Source organism: Anser anser (genome assembly GCF_964211835.1).
Source record: "Anser anser genome assembly, chromosome: 9".
Lineage (NCBI taxonomy): Eukaryota > Metazoa > Chordata > Aves > Anseriformes > Anatidae > Anser > Anser anser.
Window position 1 is genome coordinate 1,115,069 of NC_139729.1, and position 25,668 is coordinate 1,140,736.

The window sequence follows — 25,668 nt, forward strand, 5'->3', positions numbered from 1 at the left end:
ATTTTGCAAGAGGAACACTTTCTCACTTGTCTTGAGAGTGTACTCTTAATTGAAGCCATGCGAGGGTAGTTAGAAAGGATGATGCTTCTCTAGAGCTTTGATGACTAAAGTACAGAGAAGAAAGAAAAAAAATGTGATCTGTGCATCTCTGTTCCGCACAGGTTTTGAGTTAACTTTCAGTGTTCTTGCTGTACAGTTGTTGAATAGAGTATAATGTGGAAGCAGGCCTGCCATAAATTAAAATGACGTGGTAGACAGAGGTGGGGAGATCGGGATTTCTTCTGGAAACTTGCTTTCTCTTAATTTGTATGGATTTTTGTTCTATTTAATTTTGTTAATAAATTGGGTGGGATGGGGTGAGAAAGTAGTATGTCTTGTATAAGAAAAATTAAAATTTGCAACTTTAGGAAGTGGAGGAACCAGTGCTACCGAAAATACCCCTACCCATCAGTGCTGCATCGCTGCCTCAGTTCAATTCCAGTTTCGTTGGTAGTAGCGCTGTCTCAGCGTCACCGAGCGCTGTTTCAACAGCAGCAATGAGCACGGCAACTCCAGCAGCTGCGACGGGCATGGCAAATCCATCAGAGGTGGAGGGCATGACAGATCCATCGGAGGTGGAGGACTTGACAGATCTATCAGAGGAGGAGGTGGAGGACATGATATATACAACGGCGACGTCAGGCATAACGTGTTCAACAGTGCCCTCAGGCTTGACATATCCAATAATGGCGGCGGGCATGCCATATCTGCTGATGACAAAGGACAAGGCAAAGTCAACAGTGGCAACGACAAGCGTGGCAAATTCAACGGAGGCGGCAGGCATGGCAGATGCAGCAGCGACGGCGGCGGGCAAGGTAAATCTTTATGCTATAAATAATGTTTACAATGAGTATACTGCTTTATTGCGAGTTGACTTTTTCTGTGGTGCTCATGAAACTAACAAATATTAGTTTCTACGCAGCTGAATGAATTGGGGTTGTATGCCAGTTTGGGGAAAAAGGCATAAATGTTTTGATTCTGCTTCTCTCAGTCTTAGAGCCTGCCAACTCCCATTTAACGTGATTGTATAACTGCTTCAAATGCTGTGGAAGTCTGCGGGGGAAGGGGGGTGTGGACTTTATGCCAAGTTATTTATAGTGGTTTGGGCAGGGGTAGAGTTAATTTTCTTCGTAGTAGATGATGCTGTGTTGCAGATTTGTGAGCAAAACAGTGTTGGTAAGGCACTGGTGATTTAGCTGTTGCTGAGCAGTGCTTACACAGTGACAAGTCCTTTTCTGTGTCTCACGCTGCCCTGCCAGCGAGGAGGTCGGGGATGCACAAGAGGCTGGGAGGGCACTCAGCCAGGACAGCGGAGCCCAGAGGACCGAAGGGATATTCCACACCATTTAGCATCGTGCTCAGCAATAAATGCTGGGGGAAAGAAGGGGAAGGAGTGGGGAGTATGTACAGGGTTATGGCATTTGTCTTTCCAGGTAGCCATTACATGCGATGAGTCATTAATGCTACCTCAAATTTAACAACTTTACTTCTTTACTTCCAGTTCTTTTCCCTGTTCCATTTGGAGGGAGTGAGCGAGTGGCTGTGTGGTGCTTAGTTGCCTGCAATGGTTAAACCACAACTTTATTTAAGTTATTAAATTAGAGGTAACGTGGTCATATGAGCCTCACATAGAATGAGCCTAGGGTGCAATAATTGGCATATTATTGCAATAAAATAAACATTAATCTGTTCCAGAGTACTTGAAATATTTTTTGTACGGTTTGAAGTAGACAGCTGCTTTAACATGTTGAGGTGTTTGCTGAAGTTCTTGGAGTATCATTGGGCTGAGTTTGCCGTTCTTCAGCTTCCTGGCTTGCTTTTCCGTGCATTTAGACCTAAGTAGCATCTCCAGCTTTTCCTCTCAGTTTCTGGAATTTGGTTTTGAAGATATTGTCCTATACCCACTTGGAAACTTCCCTGTGTTTTATTATTACTTTTATCTGCAAAATAACTCAAACATCAGGTTTTTCGACGTCACTGCGGGACTTCTGTTGGGTAGTGAATTCAGGTAGTTGTTGCTCTTAAATATAAACCTTTAATTCTTTTGAAAATACAGATACAACCAACAAGTACTGTTAGCAGTCCTGAGTTTGCGTTTTCATCTCCAGTTGTGAAATCTACTGAGGCAGAAGTGCTACCTACGTCTTCTGTAAGTAAAATAATAAAGGAGCTTGACTTTTTTTCTTAGGCATTTAGTAGGCTGTTGCAGAACACTAAAGCAGAATCTGCCTTGATGGAGAAAAGTATGTAGGCTTCTGGCTTATAATTTGTCATTCAGCATGCGTGCTACAAATGTGAAGAGCAGCTTTCAGATTTGGTTTTGTGTGTGCATTCGATTGAAGTTCCTGTGGCTTGAGAATCTGAAAAACCTCTCTTGTTCATAGCAGATTGGGTTTACATTTAGTGTTCCCATTGTAAAATCGGCAGAACTTTCTGGACCCAGTGGTACTCCAGTGACGCCCTTTCTTACCCTAGGTAACTGAAACTTTAGCACTTCAGATCTGAAGTGCTGATTTTCCTTTTTTTCTTTATTAAATCTTCAATCTGTCCTGTCTGCGCATGCTAGCAATTCCAGGCAGTGTTGGACTTCTGCAGTATTTTTCCAGTGACAGATCTGCTTTTATAATTTTTGTTTTGTTTTGTTGCTTTTTGTTTTGCTTGTAATCATAAAGCATTGCAAAGTAAGTAGAATTTGTGAAGATTCTTATGTGAGAAGCATGAAAGCTGGAAATTCTTGTTTCTAACAAAAGTGAGTATAATCTGCTCTAACTAGGTCACATTGTGAAAGCTGGTTTTGTTTTCTTTTGTTTCAAAAGACACCACCACCTCAACCAACATCAACACACAGAAAGAGGAGGTCAAAGATTTTGCTGGTGGTCCCTTCACCACTGCCCACGTCTTAAAGGAAGGAAGCGTCTTAGACGTTCTAAAAAATCCTGGTGAGATAATGAACTCCTTTTAAAAAGATGCTGCAAAAAATACGCTAGCATTTTTTATTAAAAAAAAACCAACACACGACTTATGGTTAATAGAGTATCTGCTATAAATATGAATGTAGGAGAGCATTACATTAAGCGCTGCGTTTGTTAGGGTGCATCTGCCCCCTTCTATTCTAAGTGGTGTTTGTTGCTGGAAGTAAAACTGCAAGATGAAAAGCAGATAGGTTGCATCTCCTTTACGTGTTAGGATGTAATTGTAAATGAGGTACTAAGAGAATTAGCCAGATAATCGGTGTTTCATTTTAAGTAAATACAATTTGTGGAATTGAAAAGGAAATGTTTGTAAAACTCAACACTCCTGTCCCACCTTCAGCCCAGGTGAAGAAAGAATAGGAAAGAGCTTCAGTTCCAAATACATGGCGAAAGCTGCGAATCTTTGGGCCTTAGCTTACAATGGCTCCTGTGGATTAAAATTTAAACTGCAAACAGAAGTGGAGTGTTTTACGTTAAAAACCCTTTTCTGAATTTTGTTTTTAAGCAATTGCAATTGTTTTCAACAGTTTCATAAAGTGTGTCTGTGGAAAAGATATCTTTTAAGAAAAAGGGCTTTATTGAATTTGATCTTTTCCCAAAAGTCTTCTAACTTACATACTTGTGAAGAAGGCAGCACATTTCTCTACTGGAAAGAGCTAAGTGAGAGAAAATACATTGTGCATTTTGTTTAAGGAAAGACCTCTGAGTGAAGTGACATTCACTTTCTTTATCGGTTTAAAAGAAGCAGAATCGAAATCCACATTGTTCAAAGACTTCAGTTTTGACTAAAAAAAAACCAACAAACAAACCACAAAACAACTATGTTCAAGGTAGATTTACAAGCAACTTGAGCTGCTGTTTAAGATGCATTTCCTTTAGTCTTTCTGTATTAGTAGCTTGTCTTTTCTGTTAAAATTGCCACCTTTTAAATAAGGAGTTGTCCTGTGTCCGATGCATTTTGAAAAAGATTATAGAAAATTAGACAGTTGTTCAATTGTCTTGAGTTTTTATTATTTAATTAATATTCAGCATCTGTGGGAAAATACCGTACGGATTGCTGCTCCGAGTACAAACTTCTGTACAGTTACTGGAGTAGATTTGAGTCATCTGCTACGGAAGGAGGAGCTTTAGAAATCTGATTCGATTGGGCATCGCGTCTTAATCAAATTGTATTATTTCCATTCCACGTTGGACTGTCAGATTTCAGTCAGCTACTGTCTGTTTGTACTTGTATCGACCAGTGAAAATGTTGATTTAAAGCTTGCTTGGAAACAAAGAGTTAAATGAAGCTTTAACGAAATGTTCTGTTGTGACCCAGTGCAGCAGATGAAATTTCATCCGTTTAGATAAGATTTCTGGGGACTTCCTGTTGCGCTCGGTCTGAATGTCTAGTTGTAACCATTGGCACCTGAGTTGAAATTTTTGCCCTCTAGTAAAGTCACTTAGTTACATGTAGTGAGGTGCTGCGCTAACAGGAAGACTTTTTTTTCTTGCTTCCTAGACTTTGGATTGTTGAAAACACGCTCTTCTACGTCTGCACAACCTACAACAAGCACAGTGGTTTATACTAGGCCTGCAATAACAACTTTTTCTGCAGGTAAAGAGACTTCTAAACAAGCATCGCACTGGCAATCTGATACATGTGACCCTTTTCTGCAAAACAAAGACATAAAGGACAAATGTGTAACTTGTCAAGCTACTAAAGCGTCAACAGTTGAGAGTATGAAACAGACAGTAAGTTCAAGTCAATGCGACACCTCAAAGCCAGCAGCGCCCCCAGCAGGGATGCTGGGCTTTGGAGACAAATTCAAAACAGTACCTGGAACGTGGGATTGTGATACATGTCTTGTCCAAAACAAACCGGAAGCTACAAAATGTATAGCATGTGAGACACCAAAACCTGGAACGGGAGTAATGCCTGCTCTGACATGACCAGTGGTCACAGACAGCTCGGTGACAGTGACATCCTCCTCGAGCAGCACTGACACAACAGCCACTCTGGGCTTTGGAGACAAATTTAAGAAGGCGAAAGGCTCTTGGGACTGTGGAATATGCCTTGTACCAAATAAGACGGAAGATAACAAATGTGTAGCCTGTCAGTCTGAGAAACCAGGTATGGTCCTTTTTTTCCTGTTGTTTCCATCCTAGCCTCTGTGAATCTTGTACAGAATAAAAGTACGTTGCATATATGGAATATTTTAAGCAACACGATTCCCAGGTACGGTTGATGGATTAGCGGCTGTCTGCAGGATTGGTTTACAGGCACTTCAGAGGTCTCAGCCCAGGTTCCAGCCTGTCGCATAAATTGAACTGATTGTGAAATGTATTAGTACGGAGCTGGATCAATGCAGATACCCCCGGCTTTGCAGCTGGTGAGGGAAGATGGCTGAAGTGGGTGACTTAATTTAAAAACAACATAGTGATTTTTCACTGGCGAAAATGAGAACTCCATAGAAAGAGTTAAAAATGACTGCGTTTTTCTCTTTCAAAAAATAAGTAAAAAAAATTACAGAATGTGTCCAAAATGCCTCTACTCACCGTTTGTATGTAATTGAGGGGAGATGTGAAGCCAGATTTCAAGACAGTGTAGTCTTAACTAGTCTTAAGCTAAAGCAGAGAGATGCCTATGAAGGTCAGTGGTAGGCTTCAAGAAAGCGAGTGACCCGCTGGGTAACTTCTTCAGGGCAGTACTGGGTTGTTTCCCATTGTGTGTGACCGTAATTGATTTTGAGCGTGGTTGTATTGTTTTTAAAATATGATTCTAATTTTAACTTTGACTCTAAATGTCATTTAACATGCCATTACATCGAAAAACACCTGTGCGAATATATCGTGGAAGAAACAAATTAAGATGGACTAGACCAGGCTTTTGTAATCATCCTGTGCGGTAAGACTGAAATTTCATGAGGTAAGATAATGGATTTCAGACAGAGTTGATTCTCTTGGACTTCCAACCTCTGAGCGGTCAGTCGGCATCTTTGTCTGAGGCTCTTGCCATTGCAAGGAGGAATTTTGGAAATGAGGGGTTTACTGTGACCATGGTGCAGTGAATTGCACGGTTACGTTGCACTTGTCAAGAGGAAGAGCGATGCAAGTAATACTAGGATAAAAGTTTTCTGCGTGTGCTGTGGAAGGGAAGAGCCATTCTTGTCTTTCCGGTTTTGAATTTGAAGCGTTATCTTCTGCTTCTCTCTTAAAAGGCACCTTTTTTTTAAAAGGCACCTGTCAGGCCTCTTTATGGAGGTTACACTGTGGTCAACAGCAGCAGAAGCTTGTGTGCTGAACAGAGTTGTGTGTTGTTTGGAAGCTTTGAGTTCCACTCTGGTTTTTTTGTTTGTTTCTTTGTTTCTTTGTGGGTTTTTTGGTGGCTTTTATTTTCTTCAGGGGCGGGGGGGGGGGAGTTGCGGAGTAGTTTTGAACATTTCTGTGGGATTTGACAAATCAAATTTAAAAGTTAATGTTCATTTTATAGTTCATGTTCAAACAGGATGGTTAACTGTCTTGTTTGTCTCACAGAGGGTCCAACACCTGTGACCAGTAGCAGTGCATCTGCATTTTCTGCTCCTTCTGGAGAATTTCTGGATTTAGACAAATTCAAGAAGCCTGAAGGAAGCTGGGATTGGGAGACCTGCTTGGTTCAAAACAAAGCAGAGGCCACGAAGTGTGTAGCCTGTGAAAGTGCAAAGCCAAGCACCAAAGCAGAGCTCAAAGGTAATCCTTAATGATTAAAACGAGGATGCATATTCTGTGATTTATTTTTTGGTTTGCTCTGATTTTTTTTATTTTCTTACCTGTTAAGCACAATTATTTTTTCCTTTGAGGTGTGGCAAAATTATTCGTTTTTCCTGTAGGAATATTGCCTAGATAACATCTGTTTCCACACTTTTCCCCAAGAATAAGTTTATCCTTTTTAGAGAAAAGCTTTCATTAATGACGTGCTTGTTCTTTACATGCCCTACACGTTGTTCATTTGGAGTTCAGACTAAAAACATGATCTTTCAAAGAAGTTCGTATACTTTTTAAAGCCAGGTGGTGGGCAGAAAACACAATTGTGAAAAGTTTTATGTAGAGAGGAAGCATGGGGTTTTCTTGTTTGTTTTACTGTTTGGTGGGTTGTTTTTTAAACAGTTTTGACTGGAAAGATCAGGACTAGAATGTAGTTCAAACCTTCATGTACTGCAGATACACCGTGGGTTACGGACTTGACATTCACTTATTTCTGCAGGTTTTGGTACTGCGACTGCGTCCACAAAATGCTGCCTTGCCATCATTTACATTCGGTGTTCACTCAGAGTGTTCAGGTGCAGAGTCTGCAGCTGCCTCACAGTTTACTTTGGGAAGGACAGAAGAGAAGCAGGATTCTGTCACTACTGCTGCTCCGTTAGTGTTTGGAAAGAAAGCTGACACTGAAGAGTCAAAGACACAGCCTAGCTTTTCAGTTGGGAAGTCCGAGCGTACAAAAGAAGAGAGCACAGCAAAACCTATGTTCAACTTCAGTTTCGTTAAACCATCAGAGAAGGAACCTGAGCAAGCAAAGCCAGCTTTTCCATTTGGGGTCCAAACCAGTACTTCAGGTAAACAGAGTATCTTTTGTCTTCACTTGTGCGCTTATGTCCATCAAGTAAGACCTCTGAAACCATACTAGAAAAAATCTGTGGGATTTGATATGTTCATGTACTAGAGCTTTAGAAAAAGTTTAATTCCTATATGCAGCATGTCTTCTGTCCTGGTTATTGATACGTACGCAATTAGTAGCAATCCCTTTTTTGATCTCAACACTAGGTTTAGACAAAAAATTGCGACACCTTAAGGAACCTGTCCTGCATCTCATACAAGCACAGAAGTTGTAGTGTCTCAATGCTAGCAGTACAGTTGGTGGTAAAATCTTTAGTAGGGTGAAATAGAGGCCTCACACTTTTCAGAGAAAAAAAGAGATGAGAGAGAGTATCTTATTCCCACGTACTTGCAACTATGCTGCAGAGTGTACTGCTGTTACTCTAGTGCTACAAAGGTCCAAAAATCACTGAACAGTTATTAGCCAGTTTTGTATTCCTTTAATTTGTTGAAAGACTGCAGTAGAGGATTGAAGTTTTTATTGAGGATCACTGTGTGGAAAAATTCTGATTGTTAAATGTCATTTGTATGACTTAAGAACCGCGTTTTGGAGTACAGAATTCAGTATTAATTCCAGAAGGGGTAAGGGGAAGGACATTAGCTAGTAATCCCGAACAAAAGCAGTGTATAGAGCCATACTGATTTTAATCGCAGTATTCTTACAGTTGGTCTGTTACTGAACAGATATGTTTTGGGGAGATATGGTGGCCAGGGAGGCATGTGTGTTTGTGTGCTTCCTCTTCTAGTTAAGGTTCTGGGGTTTGGTTTAGTCAGGAAAATTCGATGAGGCACCTTGTGTAAAAGGAAATGTTAACCAGCATTTTTCAACACGGTGTAGTCCCTTAAAAGTGTCATAGATGAAAAGAGGCCATAACCGCTGGGGGAAAAAGTTAGTGGGAAACTGAGAGCAGGATCACATTCAGTAGTGAGAGAGCAGCAGCCTAGGGAAAGCTGATGAATGACTGTAACAGATAGTTCTATTTTAAGTGTAAAACAACACTCAGTACTTTATAATGGTGGTCTTACCAGAGGGTTCTTCTCCATGGCTCCTAAAAGCACGTCTTGAAGGCATTCGAGTGCAGTGAACTTAAGCTGTAAGAGTTGGGCTGGTAAGCTTGGCCTGATTTGAAGCTGTAGGCATGGGGCTATAATTTCTGAACAGGCTACAAAAGAAACTGTACCACTGTGCTTTTCAGTGCTCCGTTTAGCAAAGCCATCAAATTGTTGCAGGCAATTGATGTTGTTCTTCTAAGAGCACCTGAAAAATATTTTTGTTTGAAGAGTTCAGAGGTACCGGTTAATACTGGTTCAGATAATTACAGCCAGCTCTTGGTGTTTGTGACCAATAAAGTTTGTGGCTCCAAAAGGAGTGGGTTAGTGCTAACTGATTAACTGCTGTATATGCAGAAATATGGAATCTGATTACTTACGCAGAGAGCACTTAAAATGTATTGTTTTGCTGGCTCTCAGTGAGTTGCATCTTAATGCTACCAAGGAATAAGCTTTTTGCTTCTGGCCCAAGTTTTTTAATTTGGTGAAAGCCTTTTCTGTGCACGTGCACATGCCAGAGAGGTTGCTTAAATAATAGAAGCTATAGTAGCTGCTATCTTCTGTTTTTTGTAGAAGACAGAAACTGAATTCGTTAGCTTTGTAACTGTTATGCATACTAGAATTGGTTTTCTCCCTTTTGAAAATAGTAGAGGGTATGCCTATGTCAGATTTGGTGAGCAAGGTGATCAGATGAGGGCACTGCAAGACTGCCAGAACGCACCAGGTCTGGGGGGAAAAGGAATCCGGCTGAGCATAGGAATTTCTAAAAGGTAACCAAGGAGTTGTGCATTGATACAGTTATTCTAAATAATCAGATTCTTGTAGCTCTGCCTTTGGAAAGTCTGTGGCCCTTGCTGTAGTGGCTGTACACAGGATGCAGTCTACAAAACCAGAAATGCAGAAGTCCTATGTTTTGACTCCCTGGATTCATCAACCTGCTTCAGGATGGCTGGGGGAATCCAACTGTTAAGTCTAGCCAGACAGCGCAACTTGGGCTTAGCTGCCATTGTAACCAGCCTTGTTTCTCAACAGTAGCAAAGCTGAATGCATTGGTAAATATTTTCAGGTTTGGGCCTGCATAAGGTAGAAGGGACAAGAAGTGGTTTTATATGCTAGGGAGTTCTTGTTCTTAGAGCTTTCCCTCTAGTTTGAGAGAAGCACATAACTAGTTTTACAGTGGGTTGACAGGAAAGAAGTGGGGGGGAAAAATGGGAACGCAGGGAGAAAGCCAAAGGCGTTATTACTAGAACAGGTTTAGAATGCTATTCTTTGCTTTTCATGAGCTTAGGGCAATGGGGAGTTTAAAGCTTAGCACTTCCTGAGAGGGTTTCTTACTCTACCGGCTCAGTTCTATCACTTATTTAAGGCAATTCAGGTCTCTGAACGGTTAAAGAATTGATACCAAATTTGATGAACTTTGATCCAGGATACTGACAAACCAGGACTTCATATAAACAATTTCAGTATGTTCATGAGGTTAGCTTGTGTGTTCTGTTAAATAGTAAAAAATGACACTTCTGTTTCTGTTTACCTAGCATAATTCTGCAAATGTTGCCTCCTTCTGCTTTAGAATGGAAATGCTCTTCTCCAAGAGAGCACTGTCCAAACTTCTTTGCCAAAATTTTTTGATTAAATTAATATTGTTTTATTTTGAAAACAGGAATAAGCCACAAACATGTTTTCTTGCTTCAGCTATCCAGAAGAACGTCAACAGTATTTTCAGATTTTCCTTCCCTACACAACTGTATGTAGGAAGAGTGCAGTTGGAAGCAGAAGACGTAAGATGATGTATCTTCTGTTTGTTTACTACAGTAACAAGACAATGGATTACCTCTTTATTAGAACTTGTGTAGCTTTGCAGTATTGAAACAAATGTAGGTATTAAAATACACATCAGTAATACGTTTCTGAATGGCTGAGTACCGTGCTCTCTTAGCATTGAAATACCCAGCCATTGGATTAGTTTGTCCCTCATGTTTGCTGAGTTTGGAAGCTATTTCAGAATGCCTTCAGCTTGTATTCTTCCCCAAAAGCATAGAACTCACTTCTCTGCATCCCCAATTCAAGTCAGAGAAACTGGGCACTGCAACCACAGGAGGTCTGCCTGTACAGAATCAGTGAAGACAAGTCTAAACAGCGGTTTTTTTTGAATATGCAGCTGGGTTATCTGAATGTTCTTTATGCAGTGTACCTCAGTTTTAGTACAGATAGCACTTGTCTTGGTTCTTGTCATTAGTCTGAAGCTGCCCCTGAGAAAATCTTGAAAGGGAAAGTAGTGAAATCTAATCAGCAGGCCCTTTCTTCTTAAGAACCAATGGAAATGGATAATCTGACTCCATTCACTTCTTTCTGGAAATAAGATCTATTAATTAACCAAACAAAAGATAGAAGGGTTAAGACTGCATCTTTAAAGCAGCTGTGCTTGATAAATGTCTCTGGTCTTAAATCAATCTTTAGCAAAGCACAGAGACTTAGCAGCAGCTTGCTTATGCCAACGCTAAAAATACTTGATGTGTACAGGTAACCATGTCAAGGCTCTGGAGTTAATCCATGAGAACAATTCCTTCTGGTATTGGCAAAGGTGAGGATGCTTGCTTCTATAGAAATGAGGTTTTGAGCTGTGACTTAAGCTGTCACTTAGGTGACTGTTTAGGAAAGCTTCCTTTTAAGTTTTGAAGTATGTAAGCTGACAAATTGTTTAAGTTCAGAACTGGGTTTACAGTTTCTGTTCTCTGACTGTATGCAACTTCTCATGTTTCAGACTGAAAGCAGAATTGCAGCGGTACCAGTCATACAACTATAATGCTTATTGCCAAGATTACCAGAACTACTACTCGCAGCGGAGTTACGATGCTTACGCTGACTACAACTACAGCTCCTATGCTCCCTATGACAGCATGCAAGCTGTTGGAGACTGCTCTTTAGGAGATTCTTTAATGGCTCCAGCTGTTTTTGAGGTAAAGATACTGCACGCTTGCTGTAAAGAAAATATTTCACAGATAATATGTTGTACAGATTTGTGTGAATCAGCAAAAAGAATCCGAAGTTGAAAACATGCTTTCTGCTTAGTGTGAAGTTAAAAGAGCAGATTCCATTCAGAGGTGTTTGTATTTAAGTGCTTAAATAGTAAATCCATAGAATTAGTGATTTATACACCATTATTTGTTCACGCATACCAAAGAATGGTTTTGACAGCATAATTGCGTACGCTTCTTCTGTTCCTGTTCTTCTGATTTGCTTTGCTTAAAGCAAATTAAACAGTTGTTGTAAGTGGTCTTATCGTGGTCAATGTATTAGTTGTGACCTCCGGAGGTCCCTTCCAACCTGTACTGTAATATTGGCTTTCTTCTAAAAATAAGTAGATAAAATGCCATCTATCCTTGTAGTTGTAGGAAGAAGGAATGGGTTGAGACTGCAGCACTTTGAATCTGTGATGCTTTCTGAAATGAGTTATGATTAAACTTAGCCTTTTCTGTCTTTCAGGAATCTTCAGTTATGACTGCAATCGGTGATGACCTAATTACTGACGGTAATAAGGGTTCTATCATTGTCACTTGAGTTTAGCCATCCTTGTGCCTTTTAACAATACAAGCCAACCTCTACTGGATGAAGAACATCTTGAAAGTTCAGCTGAGGTCAAACCTCTGTGGGGTTGATCTGCAATCAGCTGGGGTTTTAAAGCTGATACAGCATACACTGACCGCATCAAGTAAAACGGGACACTGTCAATGCTTCGCAGCAGGTTTCTTGTACCTGTGCCTTCATTCCCATTTGAAAATGGTCTAAGACAGAATTTTGTTCTTTGTATTGGTTCCGCTAAACAGATTTTATATTAGAAACTCAGTAATATGCAAAAGCTTTGTTCTCCACCCTGAGGTAAAAGCTTATGTTGCAGATTCCAAAAGGAGGATTCAGCTTGCACTTACAAATACGGTACAAAACATATTTGTGTCCTGGAAGGTTTGCAAAGTACCTCACGTGGAGGCATTTTGTGTTAGTGTTTAGAAACTATCCTATGTAACGTGTATTGCCGTAGAAGTGAATTAAATGACTCTTGGGAGGGTTTCATGGCTGATTATCCGTAAACGTTATCTTTACTATCTTAAACATTGTCTTTGTCTTTATCTTGAAAGACAGTTCTAGTCCCAGCCTTCTAATATACAAATTCCCAAAAGTTGGAGTTGTGAGGCTCAAAATTTTAGAGGACTAAATACCTCACTAAAATTAGTAGATCTAATAGCTTATTACACTTAGCTTAAAATACATTTTATTAGCCATTTCACATGAAGTTTTTTTGTGTGCATGCCTCAGATTTGATACTTGGACTTACCAGGCTTTTATTTTCAGATCCACAGCTCTACTTGGATGTTGATGAAATGAACAGACAATTCACGGAGACAAGCGAAGAACTCTACGATTCACTCATGAATTGTCACTGGCAACCTCTGGATACGGTCACTTCTGAAATCCCCTCTGCTATTTAAGTGTCTTCTAGAGCATGACCGTTAGGACCAAAGTGCTAAAACTACATTTTTTCTACATTATTCTAGCTCATAAGTTTTAAAGCACAATGATAGGTTGGGTTTTTTTTGCTATGCTTTTGACAGTTTCTGTAATCTTTTTGTTCATCACTCCCTTCTTGGAGCATCATGAAGTCATGTAAATATTCGAGAAATGTAAAGAGGTAAATGGGGTCTAAAGATAGACTTGCCTGTGTAAATAAAAAATTTGTTTCTGCAAACCTGCCAGCAAGAGATTTTACTTGTACCTGTGTGCAGCACGTTCTCTTCCGGCTTATGGAATTTAACAAGGTAGTAAGGGTATTTCATCTGTCTTTATTTTTATATGGGCATTAGGACACAAGCAAAATCTAGCTTCCCCTTGTTTTCCTGGTTCCTTAGGTAAGCGACAAGCCAAGCCTTTCATGTGCTTGCTTAGACTGGAAGTATGTATGGGAGACACTCACAGGCCTTGCTATGGAAACACCTGTGCCCACTTTTTCCTGCAGGCTGCTGGCTCTAACTGTACTACTGATACATGCTAGGTCAGCTAAAATTGGCTTATAAATAGGGTATGTTAAGCATATGGAAGTGTAGACTTCAACTGCCATAGCTACAAACATCCCATGGAATGAGGATGATGTCTGCTGGCACTCTCTGCATCAGCATTCAGTTTTCCCTTGCCCTTCTTACTGTTAGACTTCTCAGCTGACGTTTTACAGCGAAGAAATTGCTACAACATAATCCGTGTTCTTAAACCTAAAAAAAAAAAAATCTTGGAGAAAACAACTTGCTGGTTTTCCCTCCTTGCTGGCAAGGAGAAAAATAGTCCACCAGGAACAACAAAAAAATCCTAGTAACAGCTCCTTAAGTTATACCCTCTGCTACCCTCTCTGATTGCTCTGGTCTTCCTTCATTCGTGGTAATGAAGTTTTTAAAGCTCTGGTAGAAGGATGACAGTACTCAAGTCAAAGGAGATGAGAGCAATGAGGAAAGCTTTGCTTTAAGCTAGAGCAGTCTTGCGAGTTGCTGCCTTTATGCTGTTCTTTATCTTGAAGGGTACAGAGTCTTTTCCAGTCATAGGGACTCCATAACCCTATGAGTATGGAGAAATAGTTGCTAATTAACAGTGTGTATAATAAGTAAGTGAGGCTGGAAACAAAAGAATATTCCTCCAAGAAAAAAAAGGAAGCAGAAATTACTGTACTTAATAGCTGGGGAAGCTGTTAAAGCTAGTTGACACAGTTCTGGTACTGCCATGTGTGTTTTGGGGGCAACATAAACCATAATTGCTGTGATGGCAGGTAAGAATCCAATTCTTTTTTATGGCTTAGTGTAGTCAGTGAAAGCAGTGGTCCTAAGCTGCATGCTGTTCTTAAATGTAATGCAAATTCTCTTTTGTGACTCCTCAGTACTTCCAGGTTACTTGTAGCTGATCACCAGCAACTGCTTCTGTTAGCTATTAGCTGTTGGGTTTTTGCTAGGAATACTTTCAGTCCTGAATTGAAATGATGACATCCTGAAACAGAAGAGGCTCTTGGAGTATTGTAGGAAGCACATTCTTCCTGGTTCTAGTGCAGGTGTAGACGTAGGAGGAGACAGAAGGCAAAGAACCTCACATAGGTGGAGGGGGTGAGGTGGCATCACAGTTAGAGCTGTTGCAGTTAACTCTTCCCAAAGCATGAAAGCAACGTGGCTGGGAACAGGGATTTGTTGGGTTGCTTCTTTGTGTGAGCCAGGGAGTCTTTTGAGGGGCAGATTAATAAGAATATGACACAAGGTAGAGGTGGAATAGATGAAGCAAAGAATCTGGGTGGGAAAAGGGTTGCTTGTACGTGTCTATGGAATTGTTTCAGGGGACTGAGCTGGGGCAAATTCAAGATAATAGATGCAGCCTCCTTGAATTTGGATGGCAGTGCTGAAGCTTCAAAACCTTACAAGGTTTGATGCCACTGCAATTGTAGTGCATAGCTGTGGTACTTGAGCTCAGAAGTGCAAACTGCACAGGATTTTTTTATCTATTTTCTTCAACGTGAGCAGCAAAACATCTTCCAGGAATGTGCCTGGGTGCTACGCTGCTTTGACACGGCTTGCTTTGCATCACCAAACACAGTAGTTAGGTTGCATCGAGTACTTTGTGGAAACATTCATTGTGTTGTCACCCAGAAATGGGATGCTACAGATATGTGTTGGCCCGGCAGTATCAGTGCTGGTTTTTGGCCTTTGAGAGGTTGGTCCATAACATGTGACCTGTGTAACGAGAGGCCCACATAGATTGGTGACTTCATTAAGTCTGATGCTGTGGTGGTGTGTGACCCAAGGCCCTGAACGTCAGAAAATCAGGCTGTGGCCACCTATTTTATGCAGACTTTGCCTATTAACAAGGTCTCTACACTGTACGTTAGAGACGTGCGCCTCCTTTTCCGGACTAGATAGCGAAAATACCAGTTTTGTAGTTCAGTGAATGAGATTGGTTGGGCTGTTTGTTCTCCAGAGCTGAAAAATGTTGGGAGTGTATTCTCTTGGAGTCCACAGAAATGAAAATGATGAGAGGAAGAGAACGTTGGTTGCAGCCCGCGTGCTGCTGTTATAAAGTAGTTCTCTGATGTCTTTTTCCCTCTGCTGAGACTTATCAGCCTATCGTCCTTTCCTGTTAGGAGCGCATACCTGGCTTGGGATGGTGTGCGCAGGGCAGATTCTTTACCGTAAGAGCACAGTGAATGCCAGACTTCTTCCTGTACTGCCGTGTTAACCGTGAGTCACAAATTCAGGAAGCAGTGATTGCATCGGAACTGCTAGAATGCTTTGCGGAGTCTTTTTACTGGGTAAACTTCACAGCTGCAGTTACAACTTCCAGCCTGTGTTAGCTGAACACATCGTACTGGTGCCCGCCATCAGTTTGACAAAGATGGGATTGCAGTAGGAACTTGCTTTTTTCCTTCTTTTTAATTAAACAAGTCTTTGAAGCAACTTTTCCAACACCACCAGACTTCACTTCTTCCAGTTATTTTCTGTTTTACTTAGCTGAAATGTTTTTTTTTCTTCCAAGCTTGAGGAAGTTTTCTACAAGAATGTCCCGTAATGAATTCATAAACTCTTTTCGTTGTACCTAGCTGCAACAGAGAGTGCTTTTATTCAAAAACCTGCTGGTTTTCTCTTCCAAGAAGTAGTGGGGTTTTTCCTATCTCTTCACTGATGGGAAAGGCTGTAGGACAATAGCTTGAGGGGCTACTAATGCTGTCATCAGTGAGCCGGGAAAAGGCAGGAGTCCGAAACGGGTAAAAAGTACTTAAAAGGATACCAAAAGAGTAAATGGTACTTAAGCCGTGGATGTTTCTTTTTGCAGGGATGCTCTGGACTAACCGCTTCTTTCTAGCACTACCTCAAAGTAACTTGCAGATAGACCTCACAGGGAAGGTTGATCAAATGGTGATGATCGCTGTCATTCTGCTGGACACGCAGATACTTGCCTTTCGTTTTGGTTCATTTTCAATACCAATTAACTTCAGTGCCTCGCGTTAATAGACACCGTTTGACTGCATCGGCAAATGTTTCTGAGTCGTGAGTGTCATTAAAGGCCTGTCACCCTATGGAAATACTTCTAAATAAGAAAAATGGCATTTAAATAAATAAATAAAGCAGCGTTTGAACTTATGGGGATGCAGTGCAGTGAGACCAGAGAGTGCAAAGGCACCAGTGGGGATGCAGTGCAGTGAGTCCACAGAGTGCACTGGCACCACTGGGAATGCAGTGCAGTGAGTCCAGAGAGTGCACTGGCACCACTCTGGATGCAGTGCGGTGAGTCCAGAGAGTGCACTGGCACCACTGTGGATGCAGTATAGTGAGTCCACAGAGTGCACTGGCACCACTGGTGATGCACTGCAGTGACTCCAGAGAGTGCACTGGCACCACTGGGGATGCAGTGCAGTGACTCCAGAGAGTGCACTGGATCAATTGGGGATGCAGTTCAGTTAGTCCAGAGAGTGCACTGGCACTACTGGGGATGCACTGCAGTGAGTCCAGAGAGTGCACTGGCACCACTGGGGATGCAGTGCAGTGACTCCAGAGAGTGCACTGGCACCATTGGGGATGTACTGCAGTGAGTCCAGAGAGTGCACTGGCACCACTGGGGATGCAGTACAGTGAGTCCACAGAGTGCACTGGCACCACTGGGGATGCACTGCAGAGACTCCAGAGAGTGCACTGGCACCACTGGGGATGCAGTGCAGTGAGTCTAGAGAATGCACTGGCACCACTGGGGATGCAGTGCAGTGAGTCCAGATAGTGCACTGGCACCACTGGGGATGTAGTGCAGTGAGTCCAGAGAGTGCACTGGCACCACTGGGGATGCAGTGCAGTGAGTGCAGAGAGTGCACTAGCACCACTGGGGATGCAGTGTAGTGAGTCCAGAGAGTGCACTTGCACCTTGGGGATGCAGTGCAGTGAGTCCAGAGAGTGAATTGGCACCACTGGGGATGCACTGCAGTGAGTCCAGAGAGTGCACTGGCACCACTGGGGATGCAGTGCAGTGAGTCCATAGAGTGCACTGGCACCACTGGGGATGCACTGCAGTGAGTCCAGAGAGTGCACTGGCCCCACTGGGGATGCAGTGCAGTGAGTCCAGAGATTGCACTGGCACCACTGGGGATGCAGCGCAATGACTACAGAGAGTGCACTGGCACCACTGGGGATGCAGTGCTGTGAGTCCAGAGAGTGCACTGGCACCACTGGGGATGCACTGCAGTGAGTCCAGAGAGTGCACTGGCACCACTGGGGATGCACTGCAGTGAGTACAGAGAGTGCACTGGCACCACTGGGGATGCAGTGCAGTGAGTCCAGAGACTGCACTGGCATCACTCTGGATGAAGGGCGGTGAGTCCAGAGAGTGCACTGGCACCACTGGGGATGCAGTACAGTGAGTCCACAGAGTGCACTGGCACCACTGGGGATGCACTGCATTGAGTCCAGAGAGTGCACTGGCACCACTGGGGATGCAGTGCAGTGAGTCCAGAGAGTGCACTGACACCACTGGGGATGCAGTGCAGTGACTCCAGAGAGTGCACTGGCACCACTGGGGATGCACTGCAGTGAGTCCAGAGAGTGCACTGGCACCACTGGGGATGCACTGCAGTGACTCCAGAGAGTGAACTGGCACCACTGGGGATGCACTGCAGTGAGTCCAGAGAGTGCACTGCCACCACTGGGGATGCAGAACAGTGAGTCCAGAGAGTGCACTGGCACCACTGGGGATGCAGTGCAGTGAGTCCAGAGAGTGCCCTGGCACCACTGGAGATGCACTGCAGAGACTCCAGAGAGTGCACTGGCACCATTGGGGATGCACTGCAGTGACTCTAGAGAGTGTACCGGCACCACTGGGGATGCAGTGCAGTGAGTCCAGAGAGTGCACTGGCACCACTGGGGAAGCACTGCAGTGACTCCAGAGAGCGCACTGGTACCACTCTGGATGCAGTGCGGTGAGTCCAGAGAGTGCACTGGCACCCTGGGGATGCAGTACAGTGAGTCCACAGAGTGCACTGGCACCACTGGGGATGCACTGCAGTGCCTCCAGATTGTGCACTGGCACCACTGGGGATGCAGTGCAGTGAGTCCAGAGAGTGCACTGGCACCACTGGGGATGCAGTGCAGTGAGTCCAGAGAGTGCACTGGCACCACTGGGGATGCACTGCAGTGAGTCCAGAGAGTGCACTGGCACCACTGGGGATGCACTGCAGTGACTCCAGAGAGTGAACTGGCACCACTGGGGATGCACTGCAGTGAGTCCAGAGAGTGCACTGTCACCACTGGGGATGCACTGCAGTGAGTCCAGAGAGTACACTGGCACCATTGGGGATGTACTGCAGTGAGTCCAGAGAGTGCACTGGCACCACTGGGGATGCAGTGCAGTGAGTCCAGAGAGTGCACTGGCACCACTGGGGATGCAGTACAGTGAGTCCACAGAGTGCACTGGCACCACTGGGGATGCAGTGCAGTGAGTCCAGAGAGTGCCCTGGCACCACTGGAGATGCACTGCAGAGACTCCAGAGAGTGCACTGGCACTACTGGGGATGCACTGCAGTGACTCTAGAGAGTGCACCGGCACCACTGGTGATGCAGTGCAGTGAGTCCAGAGAGTGCACTGGCACCACTGGGGATGCAGTGCTGTGAGTCCAGAGAGAGTACTGGCACCACTGGGGATGCAGTGCAGTGAGTCCAGAGAGTGCACTGGCACCACTGGGGATGCACTGCAGTGAGTCCAGAGAGCGCACTGGCACCACTGGGAATGCAGTGCAGTGAGTCCAGAGAGTGCACTGGCACCACTCTGGATGCAGTGCAGTGAGTCCAGAGAGTGCACTGGCACCACTGTGGATGCAGTACAGTGAGTCCACAGAGTGCACTGGGACCACTGGGGATGCACTGCAGTGACTCCAGAGAGTGCACTGGCACCACTGGGGATGCACTGCAGTGAGTCCAGAGAGTGCACTGGATCAATTGGGGATGCAGTTCAGTTAGTCCAGAGAGTGCACCGGCACCACTGGGGATGCAGTGCAGTGAGTCCAGAGAGTGCACTGGCACCACTGGAGATGCACTGCAGAGACTCCAGAGAGTGCACTGGCACCACTGGGGATGCACTGCAGTGAGTCCAGAGAGTGCACTGGCACCACTGGGGATGCACTGCAGTGAGTGCATAGAGTACACTGGCAGAATTGGGGATGTACTGCAGTGAGTCCAGAGAGTGCAATGGCACCACTGGGGATGCAGTGCTGTGAGTCCAGAGAGTGCACTGGCACCACTGGGGATGCAGTACAGTGAGTCCACAGAGTGCACTGGCACCACTGGGGATGAACTGCAGAGACTCCAGAGAGTGCACTGGCACCACTGGGGATGCAGTGCAGTGAGTCCAGAGAGTGCACTGGCACCACTGGGGATGCACTGCAGTGAGCCCAGAGAGTGCACTGGCACCACTGGGGATGCACTGCAGTGAGCCCAGAGAGTGCACTGGCACCACTGGGGATGCACTGCAGTGAGTCCAGAGAGTACACTGGCACCATTGGGGATGTACTGCAGTGAGTCCAGAGAGTGCACTGGCACCACGGGGGATGCACTGCAGTGAGTGCAGAGAGTACACTGGCACCATTGGGGATGTACTGCAGTGAGTCCAGAGAGTGCACTGGCACCACTGGGGATGCAGTGCAGTGAGTCCCGAGAGTGCACTGGCACCACTGGGGATGCAGTGCATTGAGTCCAGATAGTGCACTGGCACCACTGGGGATGCAGTGCAGTGAGTCCAGAGAGTGCACTGGCACCACTGGGGATGCAGTGCAGTGAGTCCAGAGAGTGCACTGGCACCACTGGGAATGCACTGCTGTGAGTCCAGAGAGTGCACTGGCACCACTGGGGATGCAGTGCATTGAGTCCAGATAGTGCACTGGCACCACTGGGGATGCAGTGCAGTGAGTCCAGAGAGTGCACTGGCACTACTGGGAATGCACTGCTGTGAGTCCAGAGAGTGCACTGGCACCACTGGGGATGCAGTGCAGTGAGTCCAGAGAGTGCACTGGCACCACTGGGGATGCAGTGCAGTGAGTCCATAGAGTGCACTAGCACCACTGGGGATGCACTGAAATGACTCCTGAGAGTGCACTGGCCCCACTGGGGATGCAGTGCAGTGAGTCCAGAGAGTGCACTGGTACCACTGGGGATGCAGCGCAATGACTCCAGAGAGTGCACTGGCACCAATGGGGATGCAGTGCTGTGAGTCCAGAGAGTGCACTGGCACCACTGGGGATGCACTGCAGTGACTCCAGAGAGTGCACTGGCACCACTGGGGATGCACTGCAGTGAGTCCAGAGAGTACACTGGCACCATTGGGGATGTACTGCAGTGAGTCCAGAGAGTGCACTGGCACCACTTGGGATGCAGTGCAGTGAGTCCAGAGAGTGCACTGGCACCACTGGGGATGCAGTACAGTGAGTCCACAGAGTGCACCGGCACCACTGGGGATGCAGTGCAGTGAGTCCAGAGAGTGCACTGGCACCACTGGGGAAGCACTGCAGTGACTCCAGAGAGCCCACTGGCACCACTGGTGATGCAGTGCAGTGAGTCCAGAGAGTGCCCTGGCACCACTGGTGATGCACTGCAGTGACTCCAGAGAGTGCACTGAATCAATTGGGGATGCAGTGCAGTGAGTCTAGAGAATGCACTGTCAGCACTGGGGATGCAGTGCAGTGAGTCCAGATAGTGCACTGGCACCACTGGGGATGTAGTGCAGTGAGTCCAGAGAGTGCACTGGCACCACTGGGGATGCAGTGCAGTGAGTGCAGAGAGTGCACTAGCACCACAGGGGATACACTGCAGTGAGTCCAGAGAGTGCACTTGCACCTTGGGGATGCAGTGCAGTGAGTCCAGAGAGTGCACTGGCCCCACTGGGGATGCAGTGCAGTGAGTCCAGAGAGTGCACTGGCACCACTGGGGATGCAGTGCAGTGAGTCCAGAGAGTGCACTGGCACCACTGGGGATGCACTGCAGTGAGTCCAGAGAGTGCACTGGCACCACTGGGGATGCAGTGCAGTGAGTCCAGAGATTGCACTGGCACCACTGGGGATGCAGCGCAATGACTACAGAGAGTGCACTGGCACCACTGGGGATGCAGTGCTGTGAGTCCAGAGAGTGCACTGGCACCACTTGGGATGCAGTGCAGTGAGTCCAGAGAGTGCACTGGCACCACTGGGGATGCACTGCAGTGAGTCCAGAGAGTGCACTGGCACCACTGGGGATGCACTGCAGTGAGTCCAGAGAGTGCACTGGCACCACTGGGGATGCAGTGCAGTGAGTCCAGAGACTGCACTGGCACCACTCTGGATGCAGTGCGGTGAGTCCAGAGAGTGCACTGGCACCCTGGGGATGCAGTACAGTGAGTCCACAGAGTGCACTGGCACCACTGGGGATGCACTGCAGTGCCTCCAGAGAGTGCACTGGCACCACTGGGGATGCAGTGCAGTGAATCCAGAGAGTGCACTGACACCACTGGGGATGCAGTGCAGTGACTCCAGAGAGTGCACTGGCACCACTGGGGATGCACTGCAGTGAGTCCAGAGAGTGCACTGGCACCACTGGGGATGCACTGCAGTGACTCCAGAGAGTGAACTGGCACCACTGGGGATGCACTGCAGTGAGTCCAGAGAGTGCACTGCCACCACTGGGGATGCAGTACAGTGAGTCCACAGAGTGCACTGGCACCACTGGGGATGCAGTGCAGTGATGTCCAGAGAGTGCCCTGGCACCACTGGAGATGCACTGCAGAGACTCCAGAGAGTGCACTGGCACCATTGGGGATGCACTGCAGTGACTCTAGAGAGTGTACCGGCACCACTGGGCATGCAGTGCAGTGAGTCCAGAGAGTGCACTGGCACCACTGGGGAAGCACTGCAGTGACTCCAGAGAGCGCACTGGTACCACTCTGGATGCAGTGCGGTGAGTCCAGAGAGTGCACTGGCACCCTGGGGATGCACTACAGTGAGTCCACAGAGTGCACTGGCACCACTGGGGATGCACTGCAGTGCCTCCAGAGAGTGCACTGGCACCACTGGGGATGCAGTGCAGTGAGTCCAGAGAGTGCACTGGCACCACTGGGGATGCAGTGCAGTGACTCCAGAGAGTGCACTGGCACCACTGGGGATGCACTGCAGTGAGTCCAGAGAGTGCAGTGGCACCACTGGGGATGCACTGCAGTGACTCTAGAGAGTGCACCGGCACCACTGGGGATGCAGTGCAGTGAGTCCAGAGAGTGCACTGGCACCACTGGGGAAGCACTGCAGTGACTCCAGAGAGTGCACTGGCACCACTGGTGATGCAGTGCAGTGAGTCCAGAGAGTGCCCTGGCACCACTGGTGATGCACAGCAGTGACTCCAGAGAGTGCACTGGATCAATTGGGGATGCAGTTCAGTTAGTCCAGAGAGTGCACTGGCACTACTGGGGATGCAGTGCAGTGAGTCCAGAGAGTGCACTGGCACCACTGGGGATGCACTGCAGTGAGTGCAGAGAGTACACTGGCACCATTGGGGATGTACTGCAGTGAGTCCAGAGAGTGCACTGGCACCACTGGGGATGCAGTACAGTGAGTCCAGAGAGTGCACTTGCACCTTGGGGATGCAGTGCAGTGAGTCCAGAGAGTGAATTGGCACCACTGGGGATGCACTGCAGTGAGTCCAGAGAGTGCACTGGCACCACTGGGGATGCAGTGCAGTGAGTCCATAGAGTGCACTGGCACCACTGGGGATGCACTGCAGTGAGTCCAGAGAGTGCACTGGCCCCACTGGGGATGCAGTGCAGTGAGTCCAGAGATTGCACTGGCACCACTGGGGATGCAGCGCAATGACTACAGAGAGTGCACTAGCACCACTGGGGATGCAGTGCTGTGAGTCCAGAGAGTGCACTGGCACCACTTGGGATGCAGTGCAGTGAGTCCAGAGAGTGCACTGGCACCACTGGGGATGCACTGCAGTGAGTCCAGAGAGTGCACTGGCACCACTGGGGATGCAGTGCATTGAGTCCAGAGACTGCACTGGCACCACTCTGGATGCAGTGCGGTGAGTCCAGAGAGTGCACTGGCACCCTGGGGATGCAGTACAGTGAGTCCACAGAGTGCACTGGCACCACTGGGGATGCACTGCAGTGCCTCCAGAGAGTGCACTGGCACCACTGGGGATGCAGTGCAGTGAGTCCAGAGAGTGCACTGACACCACTGGGGATGCAGTGCAGTGACTCCAGAGAGTGCACTGGCACCACTGGGGATGCACTGCAGTGAGTCCAGAGAGTGCACTGGCACCACTGGGGATGCACTGCAGTGACTCCAGAGAGTGAACTGGCACCACTGGGGATGCACTGCAGTGAGTCCAGAGAGTGCACTGGCACCACTGGGGATGCAGTACAGTGAGTCCACAGAGTGCACTGGCACCACTGGGGATGCACTGCAGTGAGTCCAGAGAGTGCCCTGGCACCACTGGAGATGCACTGCAGAGACTCCAGAGAGTGCACTGGCACCATTGGGGATGCACTGCAGTGACTCTAGAGAGTGTACCGGCACCACTGGGGATGCAGTGCAGTGAGTCCAGAGAGTGCACTGGCACCACTGGGGAAGCACTGCAGTGACTCCAGAGAGCGCACTGGTACCACTCTGGATGCAGTGCGGTGAGTCCAGAGAGTGCACTGGCACCCTGGGGATGCAGTACAGTGAGTACACAGAGTGCACTGGCACCACTGGGGATGCACTGCAGTGCCTCCAGAGAGTGCACTGGCACCACTGGGGATGCACTGCAGTGAGTCCAGAGAGTGCACTGGCACCAACTGGAGCTGCACTGCTGTGAGTCCAGAGAGTGCACTGGCACCACTGGGGATGCAGTGTAGTGAGTCCAGAGAGTGCACTGGCACCACTGGGGATGCACTGCAGTGACTCCAGAGAGTGAACTGGCACCACTGGGGATGCACTGCAGTGAGTCCAGAGAGTGCACTGGCACCACTGGGGATGCACTGCAGTGAGTCCAGAGAGTACACTGGCACCATTGGGGATGTACTGCAGTGAGTCCAGAGAGTGCACTGGCACCACTGGGGATGCACTGCAGTGACTCCAGAGAGTGCACTGGCACCACTGGGGATGCAGTACAGTGAGTCCAGAGAGTGCACTGGCACCACTGGGGATGCAGTGCAGTGAGTCCAGAGAGTGCCCTGGCACCACTGGAGATGCACTGCAGAGACTCCAGAGAGTGCACTGGCACCACTGGGGATGCACTGCAGTGACTCTAGAGAGTGCACCGGCACCACTGGGGATGCAGTGCAGTGAGTCCAGAGAGTGCACTGGCACCACTGGGGAAGCACTGCAGTGACTCCAGAGAGTGCACTGGCACCACTGGGGATGCAGTGCAATGACTACAGAGAGTGCACTGGCACCACTGGGATGCACTGCAGTGAGACCAGAGACTTCACAGGCACCACTGGGGATGCAGTACAGTGAGTCCAGAGAGTGCACTGGCACCACTGGGGATGCAGTGCAGTGAGTCCAGAGACTGCACTGGCACCACTGGGGATGCACTGCAGTGAGTCCAGAGAGTGCACTGGCACCACTGGGGATGCAGTGCAGTGAGTCCAGAGAGTGCACTGGCACCACTGGGGATGCACTGCAGTGAGACCAGGGAGTGCACTGGCACCACTGGGGATGCACTGCAGTGAGTCCAGGGAGTGCACTGGCACCACTGGGGATGCACTGCAGTGACTCCAGAGAGTGCACTGGCACCACTGGGGATGCACTGCAGTGAGTCCAGATGTTAGCCTAGCAACCACATAATCACCAAGTGATTATATGAAGGTGCTTTATTCAGCGCTGGAAGCCGGGGCAGGTGCCCAAATCTGGCTTCAAGTCCCGTTACTTCCCAGCCGTTATTTATACATACAATATTGCGTCAGGTATACATATTCATTACAGGTTGCAACAGCAGCCTCG

At 46.9% G+C, this 25,668-nt stretch overlaps 2 protein-coding genes across 5 annotated transcripts; both read left to right on the forward strand.

The window, feature by feature from the left end:
• Window positions 1-737: 737 nt before the first annotated feature.
• LOC310903977 (nuclear pore complex protein Nup153-like) lies at window positions 738-5,153 on the forward strand (the record flags this gene model as incomplete). The annotated part of the gene is made up of 5 exons (XM_083848094.1): window positions 738-854; window positions 2,096-2,188; window positions 2,424-2,514; window positions 2,856-2,978; window positions 4,513-5,153. 5 exons carry the CDS (start codon window positions 738-740, stop codon window positions 4,941-4,943), a joined length of 855 nt encoding a protein of 284 aa, XP_083704220.1. The 3' UTR covers window positions 4,944-5,153.
• A 318-nt stretch (window positions 5,154-5,471) lies between these two features.
• Window positions 5,472-13,351, forward strand: LOC310904022 (uncharacterized protein C6orf52). Of its 4 annotated transcripts, none has more exons than XM_083848171.1 (6): window positions 5,472-5,919; window positions 6,528-6,722; window positions 10,376-10,453; window positions 11,437-11,632; window positions 12,159-12,204; window positions 13,023-13,351. In XM_083848171.1, the coding sequence occupies exons 4-6, from the start codon at window positions 11,573-11,575 to the stop codon at window positions 13,157-13,159; spliced, it is 243 nt and encodes an 80-aa protein (XP_083704297.1). In that variant the 5' UTR covers window positions 5,472-5,919; window positions 6,528-6,722; window positions 10,376-10,453; window positions 11,437-11,572; the 3' UTR covers window positions 13,160-13,351. The 4 variants fall into 4 exon arrangements, 2 of the variants coding, with proteins under 2 accessions (XP_083704297.1, XP_083704298.1); XM_083848172.1 differs by having other exon boundaries at window positions 5,472-5,898; XR_014587984.1 differs by lacking the exons at window positions 11,437-11,632; window positions 12,159-12,204; window positions 13,023-13,351 and adding an exon at window positions 7,237-7,585 and having other exon boundaries at window positions 5,905-5,919; window positions 10,336-10,378.
• The last annotated feature ends 12,317 nt before the right edge of the window (window positions 13,352-25,668 follow it).